The sequence below is a fragment of the Limulus polyphemus genome, unplaced genomic scaffold (genome assembly GCF_000517525.1).
Source record: "Limulus polyphemus unplaced genomic scaffold, Limulus_polyphemus-2.1.2 Scaffold1327, whole genome shotgun sequence".
Lineage (NCBI taxonomy): Eukaryota > Metazoa > Arthropoda > Merostomata > Xiphosura > Limulidae > Limulus > Limulus polyphemus.
In genome coordinates, this window is record NW_013666937.1 from 34,489 (window position 1) to 50,307 (window position 15,819).

At 32.0% G+C, this 15,819-nt stretch overlaps 1 protein-coding gene across 2 annotated transcripts in view; it reads right to left on the reverse strand.

Moving 5' to 3' along the window:
* Positions 1 to 15,819, reverse strand: part of LOC106463112 (glycerol-3-phosphate acyltransferase 1, mitochondrial-like) — a 53,986-nt gene that overhangs the window by 32,354 nt on the left and 5,813 nt on the right. The window contains exons 1-3 of one of the 2 annotated variants that reach the window (XM_013923083.2): positions 13,971 to 14,219; positions 10,889 to 11,129; positions 3,192 to 3,305 (exon numbers count right to left, since the gene is read on the reverse strand). In XM_013923083.2, the coding sequence (XP_013778537.2) occupies positions 3,192 to 3,305; positions 10,889 to 11,129; positions 13,971 to 14,083 (468 nt within the window). In that variant the 5' untranslated portion in view covers positions 14,084 to 14,219. Of the gene's footprint in view, positions 1 to 3,191; positions 3,306 to 10,888; positions 11,130 to 13,970; positions 14,220 to 15,819 lie in introns of those variants that run through there. The other variant, XM_022390531.1, reaches the window with a different exon arrangement.

The following is a 15,819-nucleotide window of genomic DNA, read 5'->3' on the forward strand; positions in this document are numbered from 1 at the left end:
CACACACACACACACACACACACACACACACGTGTCATAAAGTACTTTAAGAACATTTCTTTAATGTGTATCATGCTTTTTTTTTCAATCAAAAACAAAATTATTTAATACAATACAATATACAAACCCTACTGTTAATGAATGGTATGGAAATAAATAAATATGAGGATTATATAACATTTACACTCCCACAGAATAAGGACAGGACCTAATCCAATCAAGAAGTTATTTTCTCCAATCTACCTTTTAACACAGAGCGTCACTTAGTAACTTAGCAACCCTTTAAGTATGCCCTACTATAAGTAAATAATTCATACATGTGAACAATATAGTACTGAGACCAAAACATACACAATAGGCTTTTTAGTTATGTCCAATTTCAATGACAATTACCAAATGAGAGAAATAAATTCATATTATTTTAGCCAAAATACTCAAATAATATATCTACAATTACATGTAAAACATAAACACAGTAATTTTATTTACTTAGTATGCTACTGTCTTGTTTATCTAACTTTACGTAGATGAAAAGAATGAAGTTGTACAAACACAGGTTTATAATTTCATAAATGTTTAATGAAAGATTTTTTTGAAGCAGAAAACAAAACGCTGCAAAGTATATTAAACTGGTATACCAAAAGAAACACTGGAAAACAGTTGAGTAGAAAGGTTTGTAGTCTGGTATAGAAACTGTAGTGCATTAGCTAACAAAGGAGGTTTAATCACCTCAACTACTAAACAATAAAAATGGAGTCAAAAGGTTTTTTTTCTGTAAATGTCACAAAAAAAAAATTAAAATCTCTGTAGTTTCATGTACAGTGAAACAAAACATTTTTAAATTGCTAATTTTGAATTTCTCATGCTTTTTTTTCATGAACCACTGACCCCAATAAAATAATGTTTTTAACTGTCAGAAAATCATAGTAGGTGTTGTTTTGTATTCAGATAAGCATCGGATAAAAAAAGAAAAAAGAAAGGAAAATCAATAAGCTCAAAAAACACACCGAGCATTTATTCACTACGGTATATAAAAAGTTGTGAAATAAACTATGCTCAGAAATAGTTGTTTATTGTCTATGTAACTAAAGCATATTCATGAGCAAATAAAACACCAATACTGCTATGCAGACAATTTTTCAAAGCCTGATAACCAAACATGTAACACATGACCTAATTTATTGTTTGTATATCCGACATTTGAATTTCTCACAGAAAGCTATACTACACTGCATACAAATAGCCACTATCAATAAAGTCTTAGTTAAAAGATAAGCTAAGCTATAAATTTACACTTAAATTTATCATGTAGACATATACTTCAGAGACATTTTCTTGTTGTTGTCTTTTTTCCTATGCAATATTTATTATAAATTGGCAAGCAGAAATAACCTTTCAGTAAGTAGATTCTACATGGTCACTTTACAACTATAACTTTACTTGGTTCAACCCCAAAGGTTTAGATTAAAATAGAAGGCCAAGCAAAAAAAAAAATATGTATGTTTAGTGTCCCCACCTGCTTCCCTCTTTGCAGATATCTCCCCTATTTTTGGGCCAACTTTTTTCCTTTTTTGAATTATCATTTTTCGATTGTACACAGAAAAAAAGAAGACTTCTGAATAAACAATGAGATTAACACAGTTGACTTATTTTGCCCTTTTCTTTATTTGTCATAAAATATCGTTTTGAAGAAAAAAGTAAACAAAGAAGATTTCTGTTTGACATGGATCATTTGAAAACAAGCAACAAACAGGAAAAAAAAGAATGTAAACTACCTTTCAAAGAGGTCATTAAAAAAAAAAAAGACCTCCTTTTCTTTGAAAGTTCTGGATGCTAAACATATTTTTCTCTGTTACTTGGCCTAACCAGCTTCTTTTTGTATTATTATTAAATAATCTATATATATTTGATTAAACTCGCATGTTAACTATAGTTTTATCCTTGGTGTCTTACCAATCTGATCACAAGTTACATATTCAATCATTTCTATAAAGATTTCCAACACCACTCTGAACCATGAAAATTGTCATGAAATATTCTATTTATCTTAATATTTTTTGGCACAATGAAAGATAATATTTTTAATAAATATTTCAGCCAACTATCCTCAGTAACACAGCCTTGATGATGGTAACTGTGTTACCTAAACTACTCAGCTGAAAGATCTAACATATTTGCCCAAATACAATGCACACTTTTTTTCTCAAAATACCTCCAAAAAATTTGACTGCACATTATATTCATGCATGTTTGGTTTTGTTAGATATTTTAATAGAAGCTACCACCGAAAATCAATAAAGCATCATTAAAGGTTTCAAAAAATGTTGCATATCCAATGCAATGGATAGGACGGGTTCAAGGAAATAAATGTATTGAATCTGATGGTAACGACAATACTAGGGATGAAAACTTATGTGAAGATGAATGATTAGTGTATTACCACGTATAGATTTTCCATAAATTCTGTAAAACTGACATGTAAAAAAAAATTCCATGAAAGATTTCCAAAAATGTTTAATACATCAAGTTATTTACTGTATTTAGAAACTATTCAATACATTTTGCACAACTGATGTGTAAAAAAGCAAGTTCTCGTCAATTTAACCTTTCGAAATTGATACGATAAATATGTTATCTTTCACTACATCAAACGTTTTTAACCCTTAATTTGATTTACTTTTCTTATAAATAACAAGTTTACCAAGTTCAAATGAATACTTAGAATCATAATTACAACATAAACACATTTGAAATCTTGCTTTACATAATGTATTAACTTACTCATAACATGAAACTCAAGACTCCCAAGAAAATTATACTTTATTTTCAAACTACAGAGTAAATAATATCTTCGAAGCTTGAGAAGAAATGAAGTTTGATACGAATTTTTATTTAAAGTAATGGTATATTTACCTGTTCTTAACTTTAAGTTATTATTGATTACCCAAGAATTTGCACATGTTAAAAATCAAATGACAAGAACAGAATAATGTACAGATATTTAAAAGTTTCGTTTTAATTGCTGGGGTTCTAACTGATACAAGCAAGCACTTAATTGCACAATGACCAGTTATTTTCAAGATGTATTAACAAACAGAACTACAATTAAACTGAACCAGACAGAAATATCTTACAAGACAGATAAGAAAACTTTTAATATCAAATATACATCAACTAAAACTGAGGCTTACCTTACTTATAGGAACACATTTTGGACAGCAGGGTCTCACAAAGGGATGTAGCAGCAACTTTTCTGGCATATTGGAAGAGTTGGTTTCGAACTGGCCCACGCCATAATACTTCGGCTATGTGCCAAAATTAAAACAAGGAGGGAGCTATAAATAGTGCAACTCAGAATACCTAACCATCACAGTTATACTATTTATTATACAAAAAAAAAATTTTGTTCATGCAACATCACCCAAAACACAAATGTACTTGTACAGTACATAAAAAACATAGGTTGCATAATTTACAACCATTTTCACAGCAACAGTGGTAAGTGTTAAGCAACATGGAATACTTATAACATTAAAACCCACAAAACAAATGAATCTAGCAGAAATTAAAACAAGTATTATCTTAACTAATATGAATAGAAAAACTTGCCAGAAATATTTCCTGTTGTGGGGAAATAAATGATATGGTTTAAAAATTACATTGATACTGTTACAGCAAGTTAATACTGCTTTTGAAAATAGCATGGTGTAAAATGCTGACAACCGCCAATAATATTTTAAAATTTGACATTATGGTTAATATTTTCACACCCAGTATAAAGCTTTGTCAAAAATCTTTTTTTTTTGTATTTGATCAAAACAATTGGAGTTCTTTTTGAATATGTTTAATTCAATGTGCCAATAGATTCATAGTCAAAAATGAAAACGTGTAGTGGACCTTTTACAAATTTACAGATAGTACCCATTCATCAACAATTACGCTAACTTCAAAAAAATATAATAAGAAAACACTTAGAATATAGTATGTGACTACCGGACCCTGCAGTGAAACACAATTTATTACCAAGTGTCATGCTGAACTATGCTGTTGCTGCACATTTCACGTTTGGGTGTTCATCATGAAGACTCTACCTAAATCATCTATAAAGAAACATGATTTATTATCTTCCTTTGCAGGCAGTACTTAACGTGTTATATTAGGACTAGAAAATACTGTTCTAAAGTATGAATAATAATACTGCTTATTTAAAGCACATACAGATCATCAGACACACAACAACTATTGTTGCCTGCAGCACAATCTTAATTCCCTGGCTTTGCTGTTAGTACATGTAGGTCATCACACCGTTTCTGACATGGCTCTGTGCACAATAATGTATCAGCAAAACATAAAGGAATGAAATACCCTACACAATAGTGTAAAACAAACCTTTTTTAATCTTTGTCTTTTTTATGTAGACAGCTCTAACAGCAATGGACTGTATATGCAGGACATGTTACACCTTTAACAAGCCTTAACACCACAATTGAGAATGTTGTATACAATGATGTAATTGCTTTTTAACTCTAAACACTGTAGAATGAAAATGTCAAGTAATTGTGAAGTGGTGTCTAAAACTGTCAGGAAACCAGCCCGATATCTTTTTATTATTATTATTATGCAATATCCAATAATATGAAGCCTAACACTTTGAATAACAATGTTTTGATAGTGTCAGGTTATTTTGCCAACATGATGCTATAATAATGAACATTCCAAAAAATATGACAAATGTGTCTGGTTGCTTGGGTCAAATAATGTTTCAGTAGTGGACATACTAGAAATACAACAATTATATTTAGATACTTTGTACACAACAGTGTTTAATACAAGTTGAGTACATTAAAACAATTTTGAGGCTTCACTACATCATAGTCTATGTGTAATATAAGAATATACCATGGGTTTCTTCTTTCTGAAGTAATATATAATATTTAGTCTAAATAGTTTCTTCATTTTCTCTGCATGTGGAAGTTTTCACACAAAATTGTGACCAAGAAAAACTGTTAGGATAATCTTGTTTCAAGTTATCTATGGTCTTTTGTCGTGTTCAAAGTATGTGACACCTTCCACTGCCTATGGTTTCAGGATGTCGAGAGCAACGTTCTTCACTCATTGTACAAGTAACATCTTGTGGGATGAAAATGACCAGTCCTACTAGATAAATGTCAAGTTGACCCTGGTTTTTGAACCTAGTACGAAGAGACTGTCAGAAGGCAAGCAAATACACCCACTGTGTTTTTTTAAACGTAATAAAAATTGTTATCACTGTGTCCTACACTTTGTTCACTTATTGCTTGGCATTAATTCAGCCAGTATAAATTCCACATCCTAATTGAATCTCTTATTTGGGAGGCTAATCTAACATAGTTCAAAAATATTTTCAACTCAATTTAAAACACTACATTTTGCCACATTCAGTCGTGCTCTGTCTAATGAATACATTTTGACAATAGCCCTGAAGCATAGTTTCCACAGCAAAAAAACTCAATGACAAGGCTGTCATGAACAAAGCACATACCTTCTCCCTGCAAGTTTTCCATAAGGCATCTAGTGTATGAAAATGACAACTTAACTCAGTACCTATTTCAACAGTCAAATTGCTTACAGAAATCAACAGGCACTATATCCAGTGACATAAAGTGTATGTTACTGCATGGAATAGCACAAATACTTGGTTCATTCTCCAGTTGCTTGACAGCTGAACAGATATATCAGGGAAGAAAACTATGTGCATGTGACCTGCAACACTTTTCCAGAAAAACAACCTTCTTGATTATGTTCCATACTGTTGTTTGGGATATTTGTATGGAATAACATGAATACTGAACACTCATTTCATTCTACAGCTTTTACACATGTGATGCATTTCCAGATAGGGAACTTTCTTGATTATACTAAATATTGTTGTCTGGGACACATGGATTCTTTTTTTTCACTAAACTTTGCATTTGTGGATTATCCCGTTTTAAAAATTACACTTCGCTTACCAAAACTACGGGTGTAACTTGTTGTAGGTCTCTTTCTAGATGATACTGGTGTCCCAAGTTGATTCATATTCTTTTATTTTCCAATAACATTAAGTACAAGGGACATTTCTGTCTTGAAAATTCTAAAGTCCCAATCTGAATACATTTTTATGGTCTAAGTGTACGATTTTGTTTATGATGGAAAAATTATTGATTGTATCACACTACCTGTAAAATGCTAAACAATGTGAAAATAATGTTCTGATACTTGTAATTCTACTGACTTTATATCAGCGGTGGTTTTCACATTTCTTGCTGATTTGCCTATTTAAAACCATTTTTAATATTCAACTCTTGTGTAGTAGTGAATACGCTAGGGATAAGACATACATCATGTCACTCGGATAACGTTTTAAAAGTGAATAATACGAGGAATTACATCAGGTTACCTGGATAACGTTTTAAAAGTGAATAATACGAGGAACTACATTAGGTCACTGGTAACATATTTTATTGAACAAGCTGAGAATATGGCAACTGTGAGGCCACTTGGATAACATGTTTTAGTAAAGAACATACTAAAAATATGACAATTATGTTTTGTTACTTGAAATATAACAATTAGTGGTAGATATCCTAGTGATAAGAATTACACTGTGCCACTTGGGTAACAATGGTTTAGAAACGAACATGTTAGAAATACAGAAGATATACGATGTCACTTAGGTAAAACATTTTAATAGTAAACATTTTGAGAATATGGCAATTGTCAGGTCACTTGGGTAACATGATAATTTAGAGTCAACATACCAAAAATATGGCAATTGTCAGGTCACTTGGGTAACATGATAATTTAGAGTCAACATACCAAAATATGGCAATTGTCAGATCACTTGGGTAACATGATATTTTAGAGTCAACATGCTAAAAATATGGCAACTGTCAGGTCACTTGGGTAACATGATATTTTAGAGTCAACATGCTAAAAATATGGCAACTGTCAGGTCACTTGGGTAACATGATATTTGAGTCAACATGCTAAAAATATGGCAATTGTCAGATCACTTTGGTAACATGATATTTTAGAGTCAACATGCTAAGAATATGGCAATTGTCAGATCACTTGGATAACATGATATTTTTTAGAGTCAACATGCCAAAAATATGGCAACTGTCAGGTCACTTGGGTAACATGATATTTTAGAGTCAACATGCTAAAAATATGGCAATTGTCAGGTCACTTGAGTAACATGATATTTTAGAGTCAACATGCTAAAAATATGGCAATTGTCAGGTCACTTGGGTAACATGATATTTTAGAGTCAACATGCTAAAAATATGGCAATTGTCAGGTCACTTGGGTAACATGATATTTTAGAGTCAACATGCTAAGAATATGGCAATTGTCAGGTCACTTGGGTAACATGATATTTTAGAGTCAACATGCCAAAAATATGGCAATTGTCAGGTCACTTGGGTAACATGATATTTTAGAGTCAACATGCTAAAAATATGGCAATTGTCAGGTCACTTGGGTAACATGATATTTTAGTAGTGAACATTCTAGAAATAGACCAATTATGCTGTTTTACACTTGTAAGCAGCATTCCAGCAGTGAACATGCTTTATGTTTATAGGTAAAAAGTTTTTACATGATAGCATAAAATACTTTCTGATGATAAAGAGTTAAAAACAAAAAGTGAAAATTCATGACTACATTTATAGATTTCAGTTATTTCATCCCACGTTAAAATCGTTATACTTCTCTTATCACACACTGCAAAAAGGATGAGTGAAATTGATATTATTTCCTGAGTGATGCATGCAACATTCAAATATCAGATTACAACTAAAACATTTTCATCTGAAGAAATCTGTAACGAATAAAGTGTGTTAGCTCAAGGACAAGCAACAGAGGGTAATGCCTGTTCCTGAACTTTTTCAGATAGCTTATAGCTAAAACCGTGAGGAGGACAAGGCTAAGGACATAGTAACCTTGAGAACCATAAAACTTTTCTGTAACTTAGACAGGTTTGTTATTTTTACAAAAACCATATTATGAATTATTTTCTGTCAAAAATGTCAGACAATCAAGTAAAAGAAGTAGTAACTGAAACTTTTAAGCTTAACTGTTCAATTTTTGTATATAAAAAACAAACTTTCATGTATTATTTTGCACTTCATCTTCAAGTTATAGTTAACATTACATGCAGAACTTGACCCTCTCTGAAAAATAATGTCGTAAGCTGATGATTTCACAAAATTTCATTCTTAAGCTTAATATGTATCTTCCTGCCTTTAGTTACAGCACTATGATTATTTAAATTAATGGTATATTTTTGTTCCATTCAGTAAACACAGTATATAACTTTTATATAATCAGTCATAGTACTGCCACTGCTATCAGTGTACATTTACATTAATATTAAACATTAAAATATTTAGTAGAATAACTTGCAAGTTTTTGTATTAATTTCTAGGAAAATTATTCTTTCTGCTAGACTCACTTTGACATTCTCACAGAGGATTTAAGTTTTATTTCATACTGATCTTCTAACAAACTGCCAGATAGAGAATTTAAATTTATCTGTACATTTCACAGCTACCTGTTAAATAACCAAGACTAATAAAATTGAGTTCTGACATTCATCATAATATCTCCTTGTCTAAAGACTATGAAAAAGTAATTCTTTATCATGACAAATAAAATAACAAGTATGTATATAGTGCTTCAGACTATATTGGGGTTTTCACCTTATCTTGCTAATGTGTGATTTTAAAACTGTGATTTCATATATGTTTCTCAACCGAAAAGCTGTGACATAGGCCTTTAAAGCAATTTATTAAACACGTTTGCTACATGTACATGTTAAAAACTTGGTAACGATCCATAAACATATAATAAAGTAAAAAACATTTACTATTCATCTAGTATAAAAACTTAACATTTGGATTATTTATCTATTCATTAAAGTGAGTAGTCTACAACGGTAGTTAGGATATATAAACACTTCAAGCCATTTCCAAATATCTATCTATCTATCATACTACTATATATATATATATATTTGTCAAGCCAACGAACATCTAAATGGTAATATTCACTGTAATTGCATAGGTAGGCAATACTTGATAACCAGCAGAAGAACTTTATTATTTAAATCTACAAGTTTTAAAGTAACAGGAAAACATGTAAACGTCAACAACTGTAATTTCTGTTGTAATGTCCACAACAACCACAATAAAGTTGATTCTCATTCATCGCTTTCTTATTATACAAATTTTAATTTGTTAAAAACATGGAAATGTCATACAGAAAATGCTGTATAGTCACATATTTATATAGGAATACCAGTCTCAGATCTAGGAACTGATGACAGGTCATTCCCATGATGAAATACTTTGTTCATTTTACTTCTTGAAACAAATCTAGAGGAATTTAGCATCTCAGAACAACCTACAAAAACTTCATCACTTTTATTACTAGTGAAATAAAATATATAAATGACAGTTGGTCACTTGTTACCCATGAATTACCACTGAAATTAGGTATATCAGTGACAGTTGGTCATTTATTACCCATGAATTACCACTGAAATCAGGTATATCAGTGACAGTGGGTCACTTCTTACCCATGAATTACCACTGAAATCAGGTATATCAATGACAGTTGGTACCTTGTTACCCATGAAATCAGGTATATCAGTGACAGTGGGTCACTTCTTACCCCCATGAATTACCACTGAAATCAGGTATATCAGTGACAGTTGGTCACTTCTTCTTACCCTTGAATTACTCGTTGCTTCGCTAGGGTTATTGGATGTCGTTTTAAAACTAGGACTGTTCTAGTTTTATTTGGTTAATTTTTTTTCTCCAAATCGGGAACATCAAAAATACTAAATTTAAGCAGCTTCTCTGAACCTCGGTGCAAGTTTAACATGTATAATTTGTCACTATGCACAGCTCTTAAATTTCAGTTAGAGAATCATCTGATCCTACAGTACTGAGTTCCCTTCTTCTCTGCTATGTTTTTTGACATAGCTTGTCATTAGTCAACTACAGGAACCGAGACTTGAAGATGTGTCCAGACGTGAAAGACAAATGAAAGAAGTAACCTTTTTCTATTGAGTGGGTTTTAGACAACTTGGTCACATTTTCTATTTTATTTATCTATGGCTTTAAAACATGATGCAATGAACATCAGATTACTTATGAAATGTAAAAAAAAAATGTTTTATTGTAATATAAACTGTTACAGTATCACTCTGTAAAGGCAAAAAAGTCCCGGTTTTTCACTCTGGAAATCTGGTAAACCCTATGCTTGCTTTATAAACAAACACATATATACACAAATATATAATGTTAAATGTCTTGATTCCACAAATCAAAATTGTGTTATTATAACACACAGATTAGTAATACTAGCCACATTTTGTTAACTGATCATTTAATTATTCTGAAATTCAAATATCAATGATACAAAAACCTTTAGGTAGCCAATTAATGAATATTACCTTCCGATCAGAGCAAGCTATGTACTTATAGCAAAAATAAAACTCAACCTGTTCATCAGTATAGCTAATTAAATATACCTTTCTTGCATTTCTACTTATAAAGATTAGAAATGCATTATTTCATCAGCTGGCTACCCTTGCTGTTAACATTTTAATGATATTCTTATGAAAAATGAAATTAGGCAAAATGAAAGGTATAAAAAAGCTAACATAAGAAAATCCAGAACAATCTTTGATAAGTTATAGTAGACCTCGATTAAACAGGTCAAAGTAATAATGCTAGAGAACCACCACATATTTATCATAACATTCTAATCAAAGTTTTGATATGTTATGCAGCTAATGTAGCTGCAAGCTATAAGCTAAAACAGTCACGTGAACATACAGGAAGAAAGAAAAACTTACAGAGTCAAGAACAGGATACTTTAATTGAGAATGAACATTGTCGTTAGTCCTACAAACAGGCAGCATGCCTATGTGTTTCAGGTGTTTTTTTTCTCTGTTAAAACTATTTCCTACAGTCTGTGAATGGGCTGTATAATTTCTTTCTGCAGTCTCTACAAGGTTTTTTATCTTGGGCTTGGCTCGTTTCTCCCATCTGGTATAGATATTCTGAAGGTTCTGGATAAGTTCTACCATGGCTACCCTATTTATGTAGAAAAAGAAAAATGTATAGATGCATTCTTGTTTATATTACAGATAACTGCATGTACACTATTCATCTTCAGAGAAGTATGAAAATACACAAACATGAGAATGAAACACTCCATTTTGAACTAATCACAAACTATGTGCTCTGAAAACTTTCTTACATAAACACATATCAGCAGTCTGACTTATCAAACAAGGTTTGTAGTTCATAGCTTCAACAAACTTCACCCATGTTTTGATTTACAGGGGTGAATATTCTTCCAAACAAGCACCCTAAACATATGGGAGTAGTTTTGAGATTTTCGATATTCAGGAAGAATTCTGGGTCAGGTCATAGAAAAAAAAGGGAAACTAGAAGAAAGAAAAGCAATGAGAGAGAATAGAATAGGGGAATGAAACGTTTATTGTATACTAGGTTTTGTCACTGAAACTGAATAGTTATTTTACTGCTGTCAATCAGTCAAATCCAGTGAAATATTTGATTTTTGAAAGAATATTTACCCCTGTTGATCTACTGCAAAAATCATTAGGATCACCTGATGAACATATTAGCAGATCACAACTTTTCAAACAAGCTCCAAACAGAAGGGCGAAGTCTGTTAAATCTCCCTTAAACAATATAGGCACATAACTCATCACAGACATTTTACAAGTCTCACATGACTAGAAGTTCAAAGAGAAAAAATGTCTTATTTTTATTACTAACAGTGTATGAAAATACCCATTCTCGATTTAATACTATTATCCTTTTTCTCCTCTGCACGCGTAGGTTTAGAAACTACTCATATCTAATACCCAAATTTTACATGAACTTATCAAGTCCAAGTTTTAAAATAAGTTCCATGTACATATATGTAAGACCATTTTCACAAAGGTAGAAAAGCAAGTAATTATAACCTTATCTGTCTGCCATGAAAGCTGAAAAACTAAGTTCCACCAAAAAAGTATTCTCCTATTCCTAATATATGTAACTTGCATATATCTTTGATAAAGATAATATATTAAATACAGGTGGTGAAACAAATTTAAATTGGGGCAAGACACCTTATTTACTATGTTAACCATGATCGGGTGAAATATTGACTTTCCATGATAATTAAAGGCAGGCCTCTTATTTCCCATTAAAAGGATACTCTGCTACCAGTTTCCTCATGTATTTAGTTATTTACTGAACAACTCATTAGAAATTTTAATTTCCTGCTCGTAATGAAGCAAAACCACCTCCAAAGATTGTTAGCTTCATCATGTAACTAAGTTTACCAAGTGACAAAACTGGGAATTAATGAACGAGTCTCATTTCCTCAGAAGAATTAATGTTTACACTCTAGGTAATGTTGAAATTGCCCTGATATGTCTCAATTAGTAGCACACTAAGAACTGGCAACTATTTTCTTTACAATTCACATACTTTTAAATTCTCTGTTCATACGTTTACTTGGAAAGCTTTTTTAGGTTAGTGTGTTACTCATGTGAAGGTTAAATGTTCATGAATGTGGCATTTCAATTTTCATCTGACTCATAAACAAACAGTGAATCTAAGTTGTATTCCTGTACAATTTCCAATTAATACTACTATGTTCATTGAATTTAATACTTATTTACATCATGAAAGATGTACCACACATCAAACCCACAATCTAGATCTCACTAACACTAATACCTAAACATAAACAAACAGTGAATCTAAGTTGTATTCCTGTACAATTTCCAATTAATACTACTATGTTCATTAAATTTAATACTTATTTACATCATGAAAGATGTACCACACATCAAACCCACAATCTAGATCTCACTAACACTAATATCTAAACAAACAGTGAATCTAAGTTGTATTCCTGTACAATTTCCAATTAATACTATTATGCTCATTGAATTTAATATTTATTTACATCATGAAAGATGTACCACACATCAAACCCACAATCTAGATCTCACTAACACTAATACCTAGACATAATAATATATATAAATTAAGCACACTCAAATAGGGAAAAGAAAACCCCAAAATACTTTTAAAAGGCTTCTCAGTGGCACTTTAATAAAATAACTCATAAGTCCTCTAAACCTCAGATAATAAACACCAGAAAGTATATAAATATGACTGGGCATCAACATATATACTAGCTTTTTTTACCACCCATATTTTCATTTTGTTGAGTCATATTCAGAGATTGAGTGTGAAAAATTGGGACCCCCCCCCATATGGAATGAAACTGTAACAGCCCACATTATAGTTTAAATAACAATACATCACTTTTTACTGTTTGCTAAATATTATGGTTTATTGCATTGTGTTTTAAAATCATAGACAAATAAGATTATTTAAAAGCTCAACTAGATAACAGGGTAAGAAAAAATTTGCCCAAATTGTCTTGAATGTACTCTAAAGAAAAATGTTGCTTCTTCACGCTCTTTTTTGCCACAGGGTAGTAATTCAAATTTCAATTCCAGAGGCTGCCCAATGACAGATTAGGTTAAGAAAACGTAGCAGAGAGAGAGAGAGCGAATTTTTATTCATATCACAATTTCACACTACTTTGCCCCTCCCCCGTGGAAAACTTTGTCCCTCCCTAGAAAAATTTCTGAGGACGGCCATGTATAATAATTATCCAAATAAAATTTAAATAAGTCATGTATAATGACGATCTTTACATATAAAACTCATATACTGACGTAAAGAGAAACTGGGACAAGTTAACCTTTTTTATTCTTACTTACCGGAACGACAAAAGAATAAGGCTAAAACCCTGAACGTCTGGTAACCCTAGTCGTGTTTTACTGTAGTATGCCCCTGTGAAATTAAATTTTTATTATTTAAGCTTTGACGTATCACCTTGTGTTTGTAAAAGTTCTTCGGCTTTCCTCATCTAGCTGGCAATCTACACGCGGCCCAATACTAAACACGTTGATGAAACAGTGTGCCGGTTCTTCGTGTTGTGACGTCATCAAAGGGAAATCAAGGCAAGTGCAACAACATTTCTTCGTCAAGAACCTTCCCGCCAAGATACACACCTTAGATCACATCTTCGCACAAAGATATAGCTGTTTAATACTTAAAAAACTGCACAACGTACCGAAAAAATAATAAAATTAAATTCATTGTTAGTAATCTTTCGAAATGAATTTAAATAATGAAGGCGATTTTATGTGAAGTCTATTCTGTGCTTCCCTGGCCTAGATTACGTAAGCAATTCCCGTAGTTCTCGGTCATTTATCGCGTGATCAAAGCTGAGGCCTAGATTGTGTCAGTTTGTTTACGATTTTTTACTAGGATACTGGAAATGTAATGTTCAGTTAAAATAATAATAATTCAGTGATTTACTAATTAGTTAGTTCCAAAATTAAACGGGGGTTTAGTTCTATTTACTATATTACGAAACAATCCTACCTACTTATTTTGTTATTTATCTACTGAATCAAATGTTTCAAATTATCTTGGCCAGTAAGGTTCATAAGTATTAGCCCTGGATATGATAAAAGCTGTAAAATTAAGTTTTTTATCTTTCGTACGTTGATGCAAAGCTACACAAGACTACTTGTCCTAATTGGTAGACTAGATGATGGGGCAGTTTGTCGACTCATCCTCTGCCAACCCTCGAGCTCTCCGATCGAAAAGTAGCATTTAAATAATCACTCTTATAACTCACCCACGACGTTAAAGTGCTGTGCGCGATTTTGCGGTTGCAGGACGCGACAAGCGGACTTTCGGATTCACAGTTTAGGTAAACTCACCCTGAGCCACGCCCAGCCCCTGAAAAATGAGATTCAAAGTCTACTTTATACTACTCAGTCGATAATTCGATACAGTCCTGCATCAGCTATAAATTACAACAAACAAACGAATCTGATCTTCTCACACTTTGACCAGATCAACGAGTTTAGTTAAAAGTTTAAGTCCCCTTGCAAAAAAATATTACACGTCTTAAATTCAACAGTTTGTTCAAGGCTAGGAAAAGTATTAATATCACACCAATACCTCACTCAACACATATTACAAAGCCTAGCTTCCTGTACACTAAAAGCTGTCAGTGTTGCTTGCCAAGTGTACGTACACAAACACTGAGAAATATGAACAGAAGAAAGTAAAACAACAAAAAAGGAGTTCTTTCATTACATGCAGATTTTACAATGAGATATTGAAAATGTAAGCTGCTAAACTCAGCTCAATCTAGGGGGCGGGGTGTGGGGGTATGTCCCCCAGAAAATTAAGATAATACAATTTACAGTTTCTATATAAGTCAGTTATGTAAAAGTGAGGATGCTATAGTAGTTACGACGTCTCTGGGGGTATCATGACCACTTTGCGGTAGACGAGGGGGAGGAGTAGGAAGAATCATAGATTTTACCGAAAACATTATTTTGAACTAGTCTAGTCGCAACTCGCACACTTTTACATAAAATAACTGCAGCATGCAATAAAAAGCGTCGAAAATTGTAATCACAAACTTGTATTTCTACAAATTATGAAAGTATGCAGATTGAAATATATATATATATATATATTGTTACATCCCTGGTTGTTTGTTAATTTCCCGTAGAAATTCTTTCCGAGAAACTTCAGCGATACAAGTTCTTTCTTAATTAAAACTAGTTTCTTCTTTCTGGATACAACTTTGCAAGACACTTAATTTCCACAGTCACTTTAAATTAAACACACGCTATAATTCACAACGATTCAAGCA